The 22,607-nt window shown below is 37.7% G+C and overlaps 1 protein-coding gene across 21 annotated transcripts in view; it reads right to left on the bottom strand.

Annotated features, from left to right (window-relative positions):
- mapk10 (mitogen-activated protein kinase 10) overlaps positions 1-22,607 on the bottom strand; it is a 64,776-nt gene that overhangs the window by 13,955 nt on the left and 28,214 nt on the right. For 18 of the 21 annotated variants that reach the window (XM_084137776.1, XM_084137788.1, XM_084137782.1 and 15 more), the window contains 8 exons: positions 21,263-21,432; positions 13,710-13,839; positions 12,625-12,683; positions 10,827-10,965; positions 10,503-10,668; positions 9,178-9,249; positions 2,713-2,895; positions 36-160 (listed from right to left, as the gene is read on the bottom strand). In XM_084137776.1, coding sequence (XP_083993902.1) covers positions 36-160; positions 2,713-2,895; positions 9,178-9,249; positions 10,503-10,668; positions 10,827-10,965; positions 12,625-12,683; positions 13,710-13,839; positions 21,263-21,432 — 1,044 coding nt within the window. Of the gene's footprint in view, positions 1-35; positions 161-2,712; positions 2,896-5,638; positions 5,711-9,177; positions 9,250-10,502; positions 10,669-10,826; positions 10,966-12,624; positions 12,684-13,709; positions 13,840-21,262; positions 21,433-22,607 lie in introns of all 21 variants that reach the window. The other 3 variants (XM_084137785.1, XM_084137783.1, XM_084137775.1) reach the window with 1 other exon arrangement.

Genomic DNA, 22,607 nt, shown 5'->3' on the forward strand with positions numbered 1-22,607 from the left:
CGATAGTGCTGAGAGAATTAGGAGACTGTACTCACTGCCTCCACCTCGGCCGGGTCGTACCACACATTGATGTAGGGGTGCTGGAGGGCCTCGTCCACTGATATCCGCTTAGCGGGATCAATGATCAGCATCTTAGACAGCAGGTCTCTGGCCTGACTCGCTGTAAAACACATGACAACAGAGCGGAGAAATCTTTACATCATTAAAATGAGGGCATTTCACACGATATAGCTAATGTTATTAGAGCAGAGACATTTATTAAGTAAACAGAGTTATTGTTGATTTCAGATGTTTGAGGAATGCAGTGCAAACATCTCACAAATCACAATCTTTATATTTCATCCTCTATTTGTTTGTTCATTCGCAAAGGCACTAAAACATCACACTCTCTTTTCTTGCTCTTCTTTTCTCGTGCTCTCACCTTTCCTTCCCTCTCTTCCTCTCCACCTCTGTACGCTCCCTGATTTCCTCACTTTCTTGCTCTATAAATAGCTGGGTAAAGTCAGAACCTTTCTCTCTCCTCTCACAGCATCATCCCATATCTCCCTTCTCTCTCTTCTCTCTGCCACCGGCTGGACCACTTCAAAATGGCCGACACTGATTTCTGCAGATCTGTATGGCTGACTCTCACTCTCTGTGATTCGCTCCACACCTCTTCCTTTCAATTTCTCATGTAAATGTGTTTTATTAACATGATAGAAATTTTACATTTATATTGGCTGTGTTTGCAGACTATAAAGTCAAACTGAAACGCAATGGAAAACAAATAGTCAAAAAAGTAAAACTGAACAAGAAAGAAAAAATGACAAAATGAAATAAATGACACAATAAAATGAAATACAATGACAAAATAAAATGATGTATAAAATGAAACTGAAATGCAAACTGAACTCACAAATACACAAAAATAAGTAATGCACAAAAGGAACCGAATTAAAAAAACAACAAAATGACATAAAATGATACAAAAAAATGAAATACAATGAAAAGATGGAATAAAATAATAAAATGAAATGAAACAAAATTATAATGAAATACAATGACAAAATAAAATAGCAGATACAAAATAAAATAAAATAATACATAAAATGAAACTGAAATACAAACTGAACTCACAAATAGACAATTAAATGAACAAAAGGAACAGAATTAAACTAAATAAAACAAATATAAAATGGTATAAAATTACGACAAAATAAAATGACATAAAATGACGACACAAAATAAAATGATGACATAAAATAAAATGACATAAAATGACAAAATAAATAAAATATAACTATATATAATATAATAAATAAATATAATATAATAAAATATGGTGGTTGCTTACAGCACAGCCCATATTGGATGTCTTCCTTATCTCACACACACAGAACAGTTCATGGAGCCTCAACTAACAGGCTGATGAGTCGAATTAGGGAGTCATCAAAAATGTCCAGTGCAATGTTATACAAGGCCTGGAATTAAAGGTGCTTTAAGCGACATTTTTTGTCACATACAGCAAACATCTCCTCACTATTCGCTAGCTGCCTGTCCCCTGACCACACTGTAAAAAAACGCGGTCTCTGTAGACAGCCCAGGCTCCACAAACGGCAACAAAAACAAACTGGCCCAGCCTGGACCACGAATCATAACAAAGCGTGTTCCAGCCAATAACCGACAAGAAGGATTTGGGGGTTGGGGTTGGGGTGGGGGTGGGGGTTGGGGGGTTAGTGCGCGTGCACATAAAGGGGGGTGTGAGGAGTGGAGGAGAGAGAAGCATGAAGAGGGAAGTTAGCTAGAGGAGAGATGTACTAGACAACGACTAACGTTAGAATTATATTCTCTTGAATTTTGATATGGCCGACACACGACCAAAGAGACGACGTTCCGATGAACACATAGCAAAGAAGAGGGAAAAGGAGAAGGAACGCGCAAAGTCCCGAATTCACATCGGAAAAGCCTGTTTCAGGAAGCATGGAAGGGAGGGGAAGGGGACGGGATGAGGGGGAGGGGACGGGATGAGGAGGAGGGAGAGTCGAGCTAGCCTCCGTTTTGTTTGACAATACTTTGAACGTCAGCAAGAAGTGACGTCACCCAACATCGCTTAGAGCACCTTTAAGTGTGTGTTGAACCCTCTTTCCCATCACACTGTGACAGACGGAGCCTTTAGCTGCTGTACCTGACGGCAGGTTCAGAAACACACTCATATCTGTTAGTCTCACACACACACCATTTACAATCACAGACACCACTGAGTCTAATCAGCAGTGCCTTACACCCCTCTTTGTTTCCCACACATAGAACATTCAGCATCTGACTGTGATGTGACGTCTGTTCACCGGGAATAAACTCAACCACGCAATTTTCATATCAAAAGCTCACGATTCTCCTCTGCTATGCCCTGAAGAACAACAGGAGCTCTGAGAACAATTTATGAAACGTCTCTCAATTTTGCAAATGGGAAGGAAATTGCTGCATGATTCTCCCAGGCAAACCATTAAAATAACACATACGAATACAAAGAGAGATGAATCAAACAGAAATATCAGCCTTCACCTCAGTTGATTACTTACTTAACTATCCAGGTAGTATTGTTGAGTAAACCTCACAAAGAAATGGCTTATAAGTGTACTTTACAATAAAACAAAATACTTTTTTAAATTGTATTTATTTTTTTGAATGTCAAATAACATGTTTGCAACAAAATGTGCACAAATTCTCACTTACCTTTGAGTTTGTTGTGCTCCGAGTCTGCAGGGAAGAGGCAATCAGGGAAGAGTTTGGGGAAGGTCAGGCCAGCATATTTTGGCCTGTTCTCCACGTAGTTACGCACCGTCGGCTGCAGTTTCTTCATGAACTCAGGAGAGGGCGTGCCGAGCTGCTCTATAACCTTATTCCATTGGTCGATGTCTGAATGTGGGTGGAGTCATGGAAAAAAAACGCCTACGTACACTCCTCACCCCTCAGGTTATGCATTAGAGTATAAAGTATGATATTTCATTTTGAAATGGAGTATAAAATGAAGATAACTACATAATGTGGTTATTCTAACATGATTACACAAGGCAAACATAAAAGTAAGTGCCGTGAGCCTAATAATGCCATCGGTAATAAAATAAAGTTTGATTACACTTTCTCTCCAGCATAATAAAAGCTAAATCAGTGAAGGTTAAAACACCCAGAGGGCTCCTATTTAGGCCTTGAGTGTGAAATTTGTGGTACATAAATGGAAAAGAAACCAAATCAGTACACACAAGATAAGAGAAATTGATACTGATGATACTTGAATTAAACCAACGACTGAGTCATTACAATTAAGATAATCTTAATTTTTGTGTTTGGAAAATTAATGCCCATTAGGCTCAAACACAGACTCCTGACACCATAATATCTGATATTACCTTATATTCCAATATTGCTCAATATTATAATTATGGATTTGCATTCTGGGATAAGACTCATAAGATGGAACTCTCACTGAAATCTTGTAAGAGTTTATTCCCAAGACAAAAACTAGCATAAAGCACAAACAAACAATAAGATATGCACATTTCTTTAGTTTCTACTGTAAATAGTTTCAGAGAACTTCAAAGTCATTCATTCATTAACATAAACTCAATATACAGTTTATATTGAAAATGTATCGCCCTTTATCAATAAAATTAAATCAACAAAAACAGGAATTCATGCAGGGACATTTTTTGTTAATTTCGGTTGGATTTTTTTGCCCCTGTTAAAGGTAGGGTAGGCAATTTTGTTTTGATAAACACTTTTGTTATACTGGTTAAAACTCTCTTCACATCCTGATAGCAATCAGTAATAGAAGTGGTTTAAATGTTAATTTAAATATTACGTCCATGTCGTAACCGTAATTTAGAGACGGCAACCCGTGACGTTCTACTTGTAGATGTTCGTGTCCTCAGACTCGGATTTATGTGTTTCTAAGTCAACACTGTCAACGCCTAAATGAATCTGCAGAAGTCAGGTGGTACAACTAAGAGCTCTTTAAGTTGTTTACATTCATTATTATTGGGATCTTATGCTTTCAAAGCTAGCTTGCTAGTGCTAGCCTATCCAAAATTGCCTACCTTACCTTTAATTTCTGACCTCAATCTATAATTACGTGCTTGAGGCATGAGCACTTGCTGAGTCCATGTTATCACATAATGGCCAATCAGTTCCAATCAGGGTCCCACCTTATATTAAGTGGCTTTAAGTACTATGTACTTACATTGAAATGAATAATTTGATACAATGGACTTATTGTGTACATGCATGTTTTTACATTGTACTTATAGTTTGAAAATACCTGCATGTAATTACAACTGTAATTAATTTATGTAATTACATTTGTAATTACACTGTTGACCCTTCCCTTACACCTTAACCCACCCATACCACCACACCTGTCCCTAACCTTACCCGCAACACTCCTCAATAGCAGCAAAAGTGTTTTACAATACAACATGAACACAATAAGTACATTGTACTTATTTTTCGATGTAAGTTCATAGTACTTAAAGCCACTTAATATAAAGTGGGACCATATGGGTCTATTAAAATATTTAATTTTTAATTACATCACCAAAAGTTTTTAATGTTTTTGAAAACAGTCTCTTATGCTCAATAAGGTTCCATTTATTTAATCAAAAAACAGTACAAATATTGTGAAATTGTAGTATTGTAATTGTTCTCTATTTTAATCTATTTTAAAATATAATGTATTCCTGTAATAAACAAAGCTGAATTTTCAGCATCATTGCTCCAGTCTTCAGTGTCACATCATCCTTCAGAAAACATTCTAATAATTGTTACTGTATTTTTGATCAAATAAATGCAGCCTTGGTGAGCTAATTTTTAAAACATGTAATGTATAAAAAAACTGAATGTTATCGACTAGGTCAAACACGTCTTACTTAATAAATTTATTTAATAGATTTATTAAGTAAGACGTGTTTGAACGTGTTTGAACTAGTTTCTCTCAGCAATCTCTTCACTGGTGTCATTATCACAGAGGTGTAGCAATGGGAAATTAGGGCAGAGAGAGAGACTGCTGGAATTCAACGGTCTTGATTATTGGCGTTTACAGCATATAGGTCTGAGCTGGCCAGAGTGAATGGATCCTGAAGACGTTAAGAGCCGTCTGTATGGGTGCTAAGCAACAGAGGGGGGAACTGGATGTTGTCATGGTAGCCCAGTTAGCCTTGGGGAGTCACATGACTGTTTTTGCTCCCCAGGCTTCCCATGATTCCCACAAAGGGGGGTCCTGGTTCAAAGGACCACATTACATCATCCAAAGGGAACGACCCCCCCTCCCCCCACCCAAAACACAAAGCCAGACCCGTATCTCTCTCCCTCTATCTTGCAATCACACGTTTAAGGAAGCCAAACAAACAATAACGGCTGCCTGGCGGCTTACTTTCTCCAAATATCTTCCAAAATCAGGTTAAATGGTGAGTCTAATAAAAGACAGGTTTGTTTCAGTCAAATTCCTGTATTATAGGAGTTTTCTAGAATTTTCCAATATTATCTACTAATATATATATATATATATATATATATATACATATTCATATACATATACATATTTGGCAAGTTAAATATGAAAGAAGATAGCAGTGAGGAGTGGAGAACAGACAGAAGGGAAGGATACGATCTGTCCCTGGAAACAGCACTGTTCCTCTTATAACTTCCCCAAAGATACAGCCTACAGACCACATGTCCACTACAACACACACATACACACACGCAACATACTATCAGACAATTAACATAACACAGAAAATGACATGCATTCTATATATGTTCAATAACTCTTTTCTAAAACTTGATTTAGAATACTACATAAGAAACACAGATGCTTGACTGAATTGATTCCAATTGAGTTTATTGCTATAGGATAACTCTTTGGATTCATGCTTTCACAAAGCTGGGTGCAATGCATTCTGGAATAGCCTATTTGGCGATAAATTAATTCAAACCTGCCATTGAATTTTGCCGAAAGAAGGTATTTTACAAGGCATTTTAATTATGCTATCCACATTTTTGAAAGGTCTTTCACCTATGATGCTTTGAAATGCTTTAAACAGATTTATAAAGAGTACTGACAGAGTAAATGTGACAATATTTAAAAGATTATCCATCAATGACTCCATTTTGTTCAAAATCTTACTTCACTTATGAACTCACTCAGGTTCAGTAGGATAATATAATCTTTCATATTCATGCATTAAATATTCTAATTTATTATTAAACGAGGAGATTAGAGACGTCTATGTTACGAATCTAAAAGAGGTTAAAAGAATTTGATACAGGAAAAGAATCAAGGGCATACTTTTTTCCAAAGATATGAAGATGAAGATAAGGCGCAAAGTTAAAGCGGTCCTATTATGCTTTTTTATATTTTTAACTTTCTATAGTGTGTAATGGTGCTGTTGAACCATGAAAAAGGTCTGCAAAGTTACAAAGTTCCCTACAAAGACAGTTATTCTCTATATCAGTGCGCAATGTTTCTGCTCCCTGAAACGCCTCCATTGTAGTCTTGAGTTTTGTTCCAAAAATGTATTACAAGTTTTAGAAATTTGTATGTTTAATTATGCAAATTAGGCATTATTTCATTAAATATGCACGATTTTGCATATATTTTCGGTAGATAGATCTGAACGTATGATAAAGCCAGGTGCAAAATTCTTTTTTCATTTTGTTTCCACACAAGATGAAAATAAAAACTCAGAGGGATTTCAGGATATATGCTTTCATTACCTAGGGAATCAAAATATACTGTCCATAGCCATAAAAAATAGATTTTCGCCATATTTTTTTTATTAAAATGTCACATAAATCAGGCCAGGAATGATTTATTAACAAATCCCTCTGAAAATATCTTCAGAATACTGCTAAGTGTATAACTGGAAAGTTTGGTGTACATAGGTGCTACATAGGCTGAGATGTTTCTACTGGAGAATGACAAAAAACTCATTTTGAGAAAACGGCAGTGTGGCGAGCAGGACGAGGCCGAGGGCCGTGAGAGAGCGGCATGAGGCCGGTGGCGTGATTACTCTGATGAGCGACACCTGCGAGACGCACCGGTCTCGAATCTCTCACGGAGGAGCGGAAGCATAAAGGAGGAGCGACGACAGTGAAGAGGGAGAGAGGACAGGCCTGATTTTATGTTGTGTTTTGTTTCTGTTTTGTGTGGCCAGCAGTCGTCTGTGAGGGGCTGCTGGCCTTTACTTTCATTTTGTATTTGGTTTATTTTTGTCATTAAAATATGTTGAATGTTCGCCGGTTCCCGCCTCCTTCTTCCCATAACTGTTGAACCTCGTTACATTGGTGCCGAAACCCGGGAAGAAGGAGGAACGCGCTGTCAAAGAGCCCTCGCCGCTGTGGGGAATCCGCGGTGCCATCGAGCATGGTGAGCAGAGTCCGTCGCCATGGACGCTCGAGGCGGTGCGCTGGAGTGAGTTGCCGGGGGGACGGTCGAGCTCGCTGCTGGCCGCCTGGGTGCTGGAGGGACGGCTGCCGTCCGTGAGGGAGAGGAGTCGCCGCCGTTCGCCGTGGGCCGGAGCCTGCTGTCGTCCGCCATGATGGGGAGGAGCAGGGAACGGGGGATTCCTGCCGTCTGCCCGTATCCGGAGGAGCCGTCGCCGTCCAACAGGCGGCGGAGGAGTCTCGTGCCGTCCACCGAGGGCTATCCAGCGCCACCGCCAGGCACCGCGGAGAAGATTGCCCAGCTGGTGTAGGGCCAGATGGCAGCGCGTTGTGGGAACCGGACTAATAATTATTATTATTTTTTTTAGATTTTTTTCCTCTCTCCCCTCTCTCGTCTCTGTCGCTCCTCATGCTTCCGTCTCCTTTTCTCTCGCCTCGTCTGTCCATACCCCCAGGTACCGCAGCCGCCGTGTTCGGTCTCCCCGGAGGAGGGGGAGGGGGGGAGTAGAGCGCAGTCTCGTGGGTACCCCCCGGCCTGCGAGGGGCGATGGGGGTATGTGGCGAGCAGGACGAGGCCGAGGGCCGTGAGAGAGCGGCATGAGGCCGGTGGCGTGATTACTCTGATGAGCGACACCTGCGAGACGCACCGGTCTCGAATCTCTCACGGAGGAGCGGAAGCATAAAGGAGGAGCGACGACAGTGAAGAGGGAGAGAGGACAGGCCTGATTTTATGTTGTGTTTTGTTTCTGTTTTGTGTGGCCAGCAGTCGTCTGTGAGGGGCTGCTGGCCTTTACTTTCATTTTGTATTTGGTTTATTTTTGTCATTAAAATATGTTGAATGTTCGCCGGTTCCCGCCTCCTTCTTCCCATAACTGTTGAACCTCGTTACAGGCAGTTAAAGATTTAAATAGCTCTAAATGAGAAATCGGCGTTAGCTTTAAATCCCCCTTTGGACATTCACGATTGTCTGTGAAACCAGGCCTTAGTGTTTCAGGCTTTGGTAAAATAGACCCTGTAGACATTGACTATGGTAAGAGGTATCGATGAGACAGCACAGCAAAGAAGTTCATGCAGGCATGTGTTAATGAGTTGTTAAAAAGACCCAAATAAGCTGAGCTTGGTCTATGGGATCAATACCTTAATTGCAGTTTGGAGAGCAGAAAACAAGCACGGTTCTCCTGCAATTCAACTATAACTACAATTTAACTCTCCAGGATCCATTGCAGCAGAAAGTGAAATCACTAAATAAATGAATAGTTCGCCGTAATGAGTGACTGAAGAGGAAGACTGTCTCATTATTTCACTAGTTTCACTCACTCTCTAATCGCCAATTAAGCAAGAATCTCTTCCCATTAAGGGACGAATAACTATTGCGGAGAGGAGAGATGCCAGGCCTCCACATCCAACAATGATCCCACAACACCCTAATGAACAAAATCTTCAATATGCATCCGGGATTTAAGGGATTGGGAGAAGGTACAAGTGTCACAAAGTGAGAAAAAGAGATTTAAACAGCATTTGGATATTTAAGATATTTGAGCAAAACCTGCAGGTTAGGAGAACTACAGCCTTAGTCGATTAGTTATGCCTGAACAGATGAACACTGGTCCAGTCAGGTCGAGTCTCATGTGGACCACAACATGTTTAAGTTATATTAAGATCAATACAGAATGATTACGCTTGATAAAACTGATGTTTTCACCAATAATTCCTTATTGGCTAGTCAAATCAAGCCAGTTTGGACCTATTCATGAAGGATACAATCCCTGCCGGGGAATAGGATTTTGTGGCGCACCATTTCTCCCATGATGCAACCAACTGACCAAATATCCACTGCAGGCACACACAGAAGCAGGAAAGAGAGCAAAGGAAAGCAAAAGAGAGGTTAGCGTTAGCAAAAACAGTCATCAGTGATGGAGAGAGAAAGGCCTATGTGAGCTGGATCACTTTTGCTAATTATGTCTGCCACACATGTAATTAGACAAACGATTATTCAACAACTGCTGAATCAAAGATCAAAGTTGGAGTTGGGGACAGACCTCAGGGAGGACCGTTTGTAGCAGGAAATCCATAGCCTGACCTCTCTCTTTTTCTCTCAAACTCTAAACATACACACTAATATTTGAGTCTTTAGTGTATTAATGAGTTTTCAAGCAGTGGGGAATCTGTTAGTATTTCAGTAAATTAACAGAAGTTTAGCAAGAAATCTAAGAAACTAAACAACTATACTAAAATAACTTTCCCAATCTCAAATTTCAAAATCTACAGTAACATTTATTTTTACCCAACTGTGCTGCTCGCTTTAACACATACTTTGCAGTGTCAACAATACATAAATATCGTCATGTAACACAAACTCTTTCTTTGCTGTGTTCCTGTATTTCCTACTGAAACAGAAAGTCTTCCTGGGAAGTTCGTGTTTATGAGTTTGGAAGTCGTAATTACGACGTCAGGTGCGTTTAAGTTACTTTGGTCGGAGCAAGATGGCGATTTACCTCCTCTACAAAAATTCAGCAAGATTTCTAAACTCAACAGTACTTCTACAAAATCTTGAATAAAGAATGTTCATCACTTTGTTTTTGCTTCATGTTTTTCTTAAATGTATTAAGGTGATATGAATTGAATCATTAAATATTCTATCATAATTGAACAATCTTGTTTTGCGCATACAACTTAGTTTTATTGTAAATACAAATTTTCATTGATTTAAACAAATTTACCATCAATACAGACGTTGCGTCCAATATATTTTCTCACGAACACGCTCTCAACTTGGAAACTCTGTGCTTTAAGAATGTTCAGAGGTACCAATCGTAATTACGACTTTGTAGTGACGTTCATGTTCGATCATTCAAAATGTGAAACAACCATATTTACTTTCAAAATGAAAAATCTCTTAAATACGCAATGTAGTGAGGTCATGTGACCACAACATAGCATACTGTCGTTTGCATAAAACATACTGCTTCACACTTACTAAAATACTAAAATGTTTTGCAGACATGGACTAAAAGACACACTCCAATTCTACAAAACCCAAGATTGTAGTGTTATTTGAAAGTGTTGCAGCCCTGTGATTGGTTTACCGTTCTCCTTGTAGCCCATGCCCAGGATGACCTCCGGGGCCCTGTAGTACCGCGTCACCACGTAGGGCGTCATCATAAAGCTAGTGCCGGCGGTTCTCGCCAACCCAAAGTCCAAGATCTTCAGCGTACAGTCGGATTTCACCACAATATTGCTAGGTTTCAGATCCTTAAAGAGGAATATGTCATGTTGAGTTGATGACAAGATTTTTTGTTGGGAGTTTAGATTTGATTGATTATTTAAATGGATCCTTCCAACCAGGAATGAATTTTGCTTAAATAAATTCATAATTTATCGTTCCTGAGGTGTGTATACATGTCTCTCACCCTGTGAATGATGCCGGCTGAGTGCAGGTGTTTGATTCCACACAACATCTGGTACAGCAGGTAGGACATCCTCTCGTGGTCCAGTTCCATCTGAATCACCTGGCAAAGGTTTGCGTCCATCAGCTCCATGACCAGGTAACTGGAGAAGCCAGAAAAAGTAGAAAGAGAAAATGTGAATTTCAAAGGCGGGACACCAGTAACAGTGACTGCCGCATTGATTCTGTCATGTTACATTGACAGAGTTACATTCTTAATGTACAAAAGAGACTTTTGTGGATCGATGTGGATCTTTATGACCTCTTATGCAGAGAAAATACTTGTTGGTTGATGACCGTCAGCAGGTCGGTGAATGAAAAAAACAACAGTCAACTGTATTCTGCTGAATGCTCAAAAGCCACGGCTGCACATTTATGGATTAAACGTCACATTTGTAATTTATTTAGTTCCAAAACAGAGCGTTGACCTTCAGTTAATCATGTGAAGGTACACCATTATATATATATATATATATATATATATATATATATATATATGTGTAATTTGTTTTATTATTATTATTTATTTATATTTTATTTATATATAATTTCAATTACTTATATTTTTAGAGATATGTATAACTGTTATTATGTTTTATTATATTATTATTTTTCAATATAATTATTCTCAATACTAAAATGTGTAAAAAATAATAAAAATTATTAAACTATTTTTGTGTGGTACATTTATTTTTATTACTATAAATATACTCAATACTACTAAAAAGTACAAAAAAATATTATTAAAAAACTCACTATTTTAGTGTGGTACATTTGTGTATGTGTACAGTATATATATATATATATATATATATATATATATATATATATATATATACATACTGTACACATACACATACACAATGTAAAAATTTTAACTTTTTTTTCTTTTTTTCTTGCTGGCCACAATCTAAGCAAAACATCTGAAGCTAGTTTGTTATAATAATTTAGTCAGCATGAATTCATGCCCCATCCATTCTAACACTCAAATCACCCGGCTTTGACATTTCATACTCAGCATATTGATCCTGCTCTAGATTAGTCCACACAGCGTGTAGAATAAATGAAGGCATGGGCAGCACTAGACTCGAGCATCGGGACCAACCCGAGAGCGCGAGCATGAACGACTGCAGGTGATAGATCACCCTCACTCTGCAACATCACAGCAGTTATACTGGGACCCTGCATGAGCTCGAACACCCCGGGGCATGCTGTAATTCACCTAAAATATCATAAATCACCCTGGCCGACTATACTTGGATTTTCAGCAAATGTTTACACAAGTATTGCATATTATGCATGAAAAACATTTTAATTATTAATAATGTTTATTCAAATCACTTTTAACAATAAATGTCCCCTTCCCTTTCTGATTATATATTTCTTTCCATAGGAAAGCAGTTTAGTAAAAAAACATGGCTTATCCAATCAGATTTTAGAGCCAGAACTTAGTTTCATGATTGTTGTTCAAACACTACCTCCAAACAGTTTATATCCAGACTTTGAATAAACCAATTTAATAATTTATGATATTTACAGTGGAACTGAATCAACACTGAACTAACTTCAGCTGAACAATGACACTTTCTTTCTTTTAGAGCTGCTGTACAGACGAAATGACCTGTTTGCGTCATTAAATCATAACCCTGTTATCACTGTAAAGCTGCTTTAAAACAATCTTGTATAAAGTGCAATATAAATAAAGGTGGTTTGACTATAATCAGATGACTTCATGTCTGGAAAAATCCCCAAACATTACTTACACATCTTGGAATTCCTCTAAAGACTTCTGTGGTGTGAAGACATTTAATAAGCTGATGATCTGAAGGAGAAAAGAAGAGAACAACTTTAGTAAAATATGAAATTATACAATGATATACCATTGGATTAATTATTAAAGGAATAGTTCAACAAATAGAAAAAAATTATTTTAACAAGTCTTCTCCGTACTAGTCCTATAATTGTATGACAATTAAAAAAAATATATATAAATCAATATCTAAAAAATATTATATATATATATAATTTAATGTTATTTATTTATGTTACACAGGATAAATAATGTATGACACAAAGGTGAGTAACCAAATGATCCATTGGATTATTAAAGGAATAGTTCACAAAAAAAAAAAAATTACAGTACATAGTCTTATAATTGTATGACCATTTAAAAAATAATAATATTTAAAACAATATTTTTTTTTATTTGTTCCACAGGCTATTAACAGCACACAGGTTTCGAATGACACAAAGGTGAGTAAATAATGGCAGTACTGTCATTTCTCTGTGACCTATTGCCCAGTTATTTTTCTTGAAAGGAGGCTGAGAGATTCATAAAAGGAACGTTCAACAGTCAATAAAAGCCGACTATGATAGAAAAAGCACATTTGTATTTCTGTCACGTCCCAGCTGTCCTTTATAACCCGAGTCTCAGAAAGAGAGACGACGAGAGAGAGAGAGAGAGAGAGAGAGAGAGAGAGAGAGAGAGAGAGAGGGGGATGACAGGAGATCTGGCAGCAGCATTGTGAAGTGAACTCTATAGTTGCCAAAAAAGTGTTTCATCTGTCTCTTAACACTATCACTCCCTTTCTTTCTTTGTTTTTCATCATCCAATGCCACCAATCTCCACCAAGCTCTCTCTCTCGGCCTGAGGATCGTGCGCTGTATGTGTGTTATGTACAGTAATGCTAAATATGGCGGCCAGTAGGCACAATATTCCTGCCTTTCAGTTTAACAAACAAATCATCTTTTTAATTTCTCTAGAACATGCATGCACATTAACTAGGCCTAAACAAATGGGTCAATCCAATGGGACAACGGGTGAGAGATATTGAGCTCTGGCACTCACGTTTTTGTGATTGACACATTTCATAAGCACCAGCTCCCTGTATGCTCGCTTGGCGTGAGTCTGGTTCTGAAAGGGTCTGCTGAGTTTCTTAATGGCCACATTTCTGTCCAGGACGGCGTCATATCCAGCACTGCCAGAGAAAGAGAGAGAGAAAGCAATATTAACGTATGGGAAACAATAGCTGCGTCCCAATTTGCGTACTTCTGCATTATTCTATGACGTTTTGTAGTATAAATAGTGTGAGTAGTGTGTTCACACTGAAAATTCTAAATTTAAAAAAAGTACACTTTAAATACCCAGATGATGCACTTAATTAACTGTAAAAACGAAGTTAGGAATGTTGGACACTTCATACACTCAAGTGTCGCAGCTTTAATTAGACTCTAATGTTGAATGACAAAATAACCTTGTAAAATTCATAAACTACACAAATGAAAAGAATGAAATTCATTTAAATGTTTAATCCATTCAGAGTGGAATTCAACACAATTCCCCATCTAACCATTGGCTTAAAAGCAATATTAAAGATGCAAAGTGTTTTTTTTAATTTACAGCAATTTTTTAGCAGAATTTTTTCATAATATGAATTTGCATTTTCACAAAGAAATATTTAACGTGTTAGGTAATGTTAGGTTGTAAGTTTTGGTTCTGTGTAAATGAAATCATCAGCACACGTCTTGTTTTCAGTTTAGTTAGATGCAATGCCAATCACAATTCAGTATGCAAATAAATGCAAAAATGAAGACCAATCACAAATCAGTGAGCAAATATTACAATGACATCATCAGTGTCAGTTATATTTTAATTATACCATGGTCTGGGTGAATACTCAATTCTGATTGGCTGCAGGGTGTCCATTAAAAAGTGATAGAGGACACCTAGTAAAGGAGTTCTGGTGAAACTGACTGTTTACCGTTCGAAATTAATAAATAAATGCGCTGGCTACATCAGCTGTGAGTAACCATAGCAACAGGCAGTAAACTGAAGGGTTCTACGAGCTGAGCGGACTATAATATCTCCGGTTGCTAAAGAAACCGTCAGGCGTAACCAGGGAAACCAAGTTATTGTTTGTAAAAACTTTAGATTTCGATTGTAAAATTAATTAAAATATAAACTAATGTTTTAAAAATGTGTTATTTGGCAAGTGACCATGGTATAAGCGGGTTAATGCCCTTCGAGGTGTCCATTGTCAGGTATTAATGGACTTCGGAGGAGGCTGCGCATCGGACGGTTCACGCCTGGCCGTCGTCCATTAATACCTGACAATGGACACCTTGTCGGGCATTAACCCTTACATGTACAGCACACTGAACATTCTATTTATGTGAGTTAACCCTTAAATGCATGAATGTTTCGCCAATCATTTTAGTGACCCGGATCATCTAAAATAAAATGAAATGAGTCACAATTCAGTTTCCTGAATGAAACAGTATCTTCATTTAACAAGTATACCGGGAGGCCAAAAGAAGGCACTAAATTATATAATAAATTAGCAACAACAACAGCATTAATAAAACAGTGGGTGCCCGTCTCAGTTGTTTCCTGTCTTTCACTCTGAGAATATTTATATTGGTCAAAAATTGCATTAAAACTGTCATGATAAAAACTGTCATGATGAAATTGAGGGCCGAAATCTTATATATATATATGGTTAATGCAGCAGGAGAGCTGTTGTTAAAAAGCACTATATTATTTATGACTAGACCAGGTGTAGGGAGTGCTAGCAGAAGCCATCATGTTCTAAAAGCTACTGAGGTTTATGACTTAATGCTTCATCCTACAAGGCTGCACTGGGAAAAGTCTGCTCTTTAACCATGTTGACATGCGCTGCTAAAGCTTAAAACGGCATTGTTAAAAAAAAAAAAAAACATCAAATAGGACCAGGAAATGCAGCAGTGATTGAAAAAATATTTCTTCCTGTGGCACTTCATGAAGCCACACACAGACAAGTTGAAAAGTTGAGAGTATGCCATGTTCTGTGGTCAAAACTGCCCTTCACTGTTTTAATGCCCAATAAAACCTATTAAAAAGCCTTGTGGGTGAATAAAATGTGTGATGTGGACTTGCTCAAGAGCGCACTCTTTTTCGGCTTTCAATGCAACCTTTTTTTAATCCTCCACTATAATTCAAAAGTCAAACCTGCATGTTTGATAATGCATGTCTGCATCTGAATAAGTGTTAATTGGAGAACACACAGGCCCATAATGATCTTTGATTCACCTATGGATTATTTGAGAGGACAGTCAGAGCTGTGGGGTTTGTTATACAGCAGATGGTCAAAGCAGAAGGGGGTGAGGTACATCAAAACAGGAGAAATCCTACAGTACATACATGCATACACATCAGGGTTATAGTTAACTAAAACTAAAAGCATTAAAAAAAATCATTTCATTACTTGAAATGATAAACGTAATATTCAACAATATTCACTTTATATTCAAGGGCACAAAAAACTTGATCGGTACAGCCATAATAAAAATAAAAATATATTTAAAATATTAATAAAAACTGCAATAATATCTCAATGATGCTAAAATAACACAATGAAAGAAAATCTACAGAATGAGCTAAATCAAAGTAAAATCACAAAAGGAATTCCAAATGCTTTGAATATGGTAAATATTGACAAAAAAGAATTTAGTATAAATTTAGGCAGGAAAGATATTCTCTGAGCGACAGCATGAAAGTTTCTAAAGCACTTTTTTTGGAACCGAGGACTGATGTGTCCATGGTAACGGCAGTTTCAGAGATTTTTTTTTTTTTTTGGGCTAATGGCAACCATAGATACCCATTTGTGTCAAAGATGATGTCATGGCTGTCTCTCTAGGTGGTTAATGCATTGCAGTTTTGCTCTTCGAGGGCCCTGCCTACAGGCAGCTGTCACAAACCAGACACCATTTTAACTACTTTAACACCACATATTATTCTACAGAATAAGAAACAGTTCATACAAATAGAAAGACCTGACATATAACCACGACATCATATCACACTAGTAAAATCTAAAGGAACAGTATTCTGTCATAATTTACTCACATATATATTATTTCTTCAATAAACAATTTTTTATGTTTTGTCAAAACTGCTATGTAACGAAAATGATAATTGGTAATTCATATTAGATACAACTCATGTTCATATGACTTGTCCTCAAAACCATATGATAGATTTGTATGAAAAATTGATTGAAATTTAAATAATTTGCTGAGGATGAGTAAATGATGACATGATGACATGTATCCCTTAAAACTCATCTTTGATAATCAAAAAGATATATTATCTTTTTTTTCACAGTGAAAATAATTTCTTCATGCCTTAAAATAGCTTGAATGTAACTCTACACCCTTGCTTCATTTAGTATACACAGAACCCTGAATATGCAAATTAGCCCCGCCTCCACTCACTCACACCAGCTCGGACTTCCTGATCCACTCGCTCAACTGTAGTAAATGCTACACAATGACAAGTAGAAAATTGGTTTAATTCAGCCAAATATGTTAGAACCAGAAACTGATTCAGAAGAAGAGGAAGAGAGAATTATACAGGCTTGTCTACAAGTCGATGTATCAGAATGGGAATGTGTTTTAAAGGAACACAACGACTTTTTGGGACTTTAGCTTATTCACCGTATCCCCCAGAGTTAGATAAGTCCATACATACCATTTTCATCTCCATGCATGCTGTAACTCTGTCTGACGCACCCACCGCTAGCCTAGCTTAGCACAAAGACTGGAGGTAAATGGCTCCAGCTAGCATACTGCTCCCAATAAGTGACAAAATAACACCAACATTTTCCTATTTACATGTTATTTGTATAGTCACAGCGTGTACAAATAACAAGGTCACATGAGACACAGCCATCTTCTAACCGTATACGTACTGGGAACTATATTCTCAGAAGGCGAAGCACTGCTACTTCTGCGGAGTGATTTACTCCAACTCTGAGCGAACTCTCCACGGGCTTCTCAGGTGCTGCAAGCAAATCACTCCGCCCAAGTAGCAGTGCTTTGCCTTCTGAGAATATAGTTCCCAGTATGTATACGCTTAGAAGATGGCTGTGTCTCATGTGACCTTGTTATTTGTACACTCTGTGACTATACAAATCACAACATGTAAATAGGAAGAATCATCTTTTATCAATTAAATACATTAAAGACCCTATTTAATCACTATAATCAAAGCACAAAACATCTCACGCCCCAAACCCAACACTGAAGAACTCTATGTGGAGAAGAAGTGGAAAAGAAGTCACTGACAGCCACAGTGGAGTTTCGTGACAGCCTTGTGAAATTAAACACAGCCTAGAGTAATTAACTTGACACTAAGTTCATCACAGTGTTCAGCCCCTCTGCCAGCTGCTCAAGACTTCAGCTCAGAACTGTCCTAGCAACTTGTTTGTGCTCTCATTATTTTTCTTTCATAAATGACAAGAGTCTTTGTGCCTGAGATTGCTCATTGCACACTAGGATTAATCATAGACTGTAAAAAAAAAATGGACGTAGAATCCGTGACGTCACCCTTAGGTTTCTGAAGAGCATTTTTGAAGCCCAAAGTGGGTGGAAAATTAGCTAGACCAAAACCACTTTATGTACCAGGCTGTAAATATATATTTTTTCTGCTGTAAAGTTGGGCTTTTTAACATGGGGGTTCTCTCATGGGATTGACTCTCTTTTGGAGCCTGTCTCTAGTGGCCAATCGATAAATTGCAGTTTAAGTCACTTTCATGTTGGATTCAAGAGAGAGACCGGACGGTTCCGTTTGGTATTAATACATAGCGTGTAATCTACTGTTCAAAAGCAGTTGTGCTGCTTAATATTTTTGTGTAGCCTAAACCGTGATGCATTTTTTCCCCCCCAGCATTCTTTGAAAGTTCAAAAGAACAGCATTTATTTAATATATAAATCTTTTAAATGTCTTACTGACCGCAGACTTTTGGGAAGTACATGCATGAAAGAATAGTATGCAACAATATAGTAAATGTTCAAAAATGGTAGTATGCCATTCCAAACACTCACTTTGAGGACACATAGTGCCACATTTCCACTTGATTTCCTGAATAATCAATATCCCAATGGCTCTGTGACAGATGGCATGCACAATAGCGAGGACTAAAGCTACCGTCAGCGAAACACAAAAATGTGCAAATAACATATTGCTTTCTTCCAATATTTGGGTACAAAAGTCCCCATAGAGTCTGACAGCATCTTTTTGATTCTTGAGAAATTGTCTTTTTATTGCATAATGGATTATATAATTCAAAACAATGTGTGATATGCTGCATTTTTTCATAATGTTTTTGAGAATGTTGTTTGTTTTTCTAGATGCATGTACATTTACTTTCTTGGCGCACACCTTTTTACCCAAAATGCAATATTGGAGAGAGTCCTGCCAGGCATTGAATCTCATTTTCTGTTAGCGTACACAGTCAGGAAATTGCCGTGTGTGTGTGTGTGTGTGTGTGATATGATAAATTATTAGCGACCAAACCTTTAGCAGCATCAGCACGATGCCAGATGCTCATAGCTCTATTACTCTGAGGAAAGCAGCACTGCGTCATCTAAATATTCAGCATGCAGCTTTCCAACATGGACTGTGAATGATTTGATGGATTAGTTTAATAACTCCACAGACCCAGCTAGCTAAACTATGCCATGAAAACATTGTAACTTAACTAACATCCTTAATATTCTGATAAGTGTTTGTTTTGTTTATAGAAAAGAAAAACATATTATATACTGTGAAATATTATATACTATATATATTATATACTTGTTACAATTTAAAATAACTATTTCTATTTTTATACATTTTCTAATGTAATTTATTACTGTTATGAAAAAGCTGAATTTTCAGCATCATTACTCCAGTCTTTAGTGTCACATGATCCTTAAGAAATCATTCTAATATGCTGATTTGCTGCTCAGTTATTGTGAACAAAAACTGTTTTCATCATTGATAATAATAAGAAATGTTTCTTAAGCACCAGATCAGCATATTTCAATTAAAATTCAGCCTCGTCATCACATGAACACTGTAAAATACATATAAAAAATAGAAACAGTTATTTTAAATAGTAATAATATTTCACAATATTACTGTTTTTTTTTTGTGTGTGTGTGTGTGTGTGTGTGTGTGTGTGTGTGTGTGTGTGTGTGTGTGTGTGTGTGTGAGTGTGTATTTTTTATCAAATAAATGAAGCCTTGGCGAACAGAAGAGACTTTCTAAAACATGAAAAAATCGTAATTATTACAAACTTTCTAAATTTTGCAAACGCTATCAAAACCTGGTACTACATTTGTCAATAATAGAAACGTAATTAGGCTATATTCTGAATTCAAATTGTCACACACACAAAAAATCAAGTTATCAATAATCAAGTGTCTTTTACTTCAATCAATCAATCAATCAATCAACATTTATTTGTTAAGCACATTTAAAAACAACACAAGTTGGCCAAAGTGCTGTACATGTCTAAAAATTACTCAATAAACACTCAACAAACATTACTCAACACAAAACAATGGCTCAATATACAACACTGATCAGTGTCCCAAAACCTTCAAAATGTCATGTTTAATTCAATGTGTTACTTGCCGATTCTTTGTAATTATTTGTGAAATTTACCAGCAATTTCTTCGGATGATAATGATATATGAATCATCACAATCTACTTACAGTGATTGTATGTAAAACTGGCTGTCGTAATTTGCCAGATTTTTGCGCAGATTTGCTTTTCAAATAAGTCAACTGAAACTTAGTTTGTAAGTAAAAACAAAACGGCAAACTAACTTCTAAGCTTTTAACATTATGAAAACATTGTACAGCAATGTAACCTAACCACAACCAGTTTCATCAGGGTCTGTGACTTTGCACAATCCTTTTAAACTGTCCTTCTTTTGCCTCTCTCTCTCTCTCTCTCTCTCTCTCTCTCTCTCTCTGGAGAATGATGTGGCGTTTGTTAGGCTAATGCCGCTGCCATGCTACATCATGTGACTGCTGCTGAGGAGAGGGAGTTAAATTAGATCAGGGTTGTCCATCCAGCAGGCAGGATTACTGCAGCCAGCAAACCAGCCAGAACACATCAACAATGCCATTAACAGTCCAGTCCTGCCTCTCTGCCTTCTCCACAACAAACGCACCGCTGCCACTGAAACTCAGATGCAAGGAAAGAGGAATGGGGGAGGGAAAAAGCCACACTCATCGAGATTACCCACAGTCCACACATTAGCCACGACTCAAAAATCATAAGGTTCAAATTTTGGGAAGCGCAATAAACGGATGGGTTCTTTTCTGAAACTCGGATCCAAATTAGCTTCTGTCTACTGGGAACGTCTCGGTTACGTATGTAACCCTCGTTCACTGAAGTAGTGAACGTTGACGTCACGTCGGAACGTGACCAACTGAAAGGGAACTGCAATTCATCACACACCCTGCCAAGAAAACCCCAAATATCGCTCTTAAAATTCAAAGTCTGTTGTTTGAGAATCATTATGACATCCATAAGGACATATTTTCACGATAAAAACACAAAGAGATGCACCATGGGTACTCACCACACTATTCCCTGAGCCCCAGAACCAATGGGCTTTAGATTTTGGTACCGTTTGAGAACCGTGAAGGTGGAATCTCCTACTTCCACGCTGTAGAACTGGTTGTCCACTTTGCTTTTGCTCATATTGTAATGCTGGGCAATGTAAGAAACATCAACTTGTTTGCCAAACCCCTGCGTGGAGAAAAAGATGGATGTATGAGCAGAGAACATCATATAACATGTGTTTAGACAGTTGATAAGCAGCTCCAAAGCACTTGTAGGCTATTATTATAAGTCATAAAAACCTGTGCAAATGATTCTATGATACACCTCAATAGTGATAAAAAGAGGTATGGATAAAACTGTTTGTATTCTCTTCATCAGCACTGGATATGAAAGCTCATTTAACACTGTAAAACCACAGATGAGTTTGCTTAAATGATTTGCAGACAAATACATAATTGCTATGTGTAGACCTTGATATTTAGGTCAAACCACCAGACACTAAGCAACCATAGACAGTATATAAACTGGACACAGCGACCCCATAGGTTTCAACGGAGAGAAGTGAAGCAAATTAGAAGCCCTCATTTCCTGATTGCCGAGCGTACTGCGCAGACTCAAACTGAGCTTGACGACGTAGATGTGATGTGAGCAACCTGACTGACAGTTGTAAGTTTTCTAGTAGCTGTGCCAAACGAAATCTGAACCATTCCCTTCCGAATCTTGCAGAGACGGAAAGCGTGAGTAGGATCTGTCCATGAGCTAGGAGCAGGAGCAACGTCATGACTCTCTATGGGCTTCTCCCTTGACTTTATCGGACTTTATGCCTCCACGTCCCCCCGATTGACTGTGAGCTTCTCTTCCTGACTCTACGGTAATTTCCAGAGAGTCGCGTGGTTATGACGCAATCGTTAGCCTACTTTTACAAAAACTGCTTCTACGGGGCCATAACGTAAGATACAAGGTAATGGAGCCTTTTATACATTGTCGTGTTTCTTTAGAAATAAACCATGGACAAATGGAGTCTTTAAACGCCTCAGATGTAAAGTTATTCGCCGTCAAAGGCTCCCGGGGGTGGTACGGAAATCGAGCGCTCAATTACCCCCCTGGTAAGCAACTAAATTAAAATAATTAAATGAAATGAGGTGTCACAAATGAGTGAAGAAAAATATTACAACAATTACAATAACAATTTGAGAAGAGGCCACAGCAAGACTCTACATCTACAAGCCAAAGAAAAAAATAAGAATATCAAACATGGAAAGCCAACAAATACTGCTAGTAATTGTCTCATTTTGAGATACAAAGTAACATTTTAAACATATGTGATGAATTAAGTCACTATTTTATATTTAAAAATTTGG

Source organism: Abramis brama (assembly GCF_963993115.1).
Source record: "Abramis brama genome assembly, chromosome: 15".
Lineage (NCBI taxonomy): Eukaryota > Metazoa > Chordata > Actinopteri > Cypriniformes > Leuciscidae > Abramis > Abramis brama.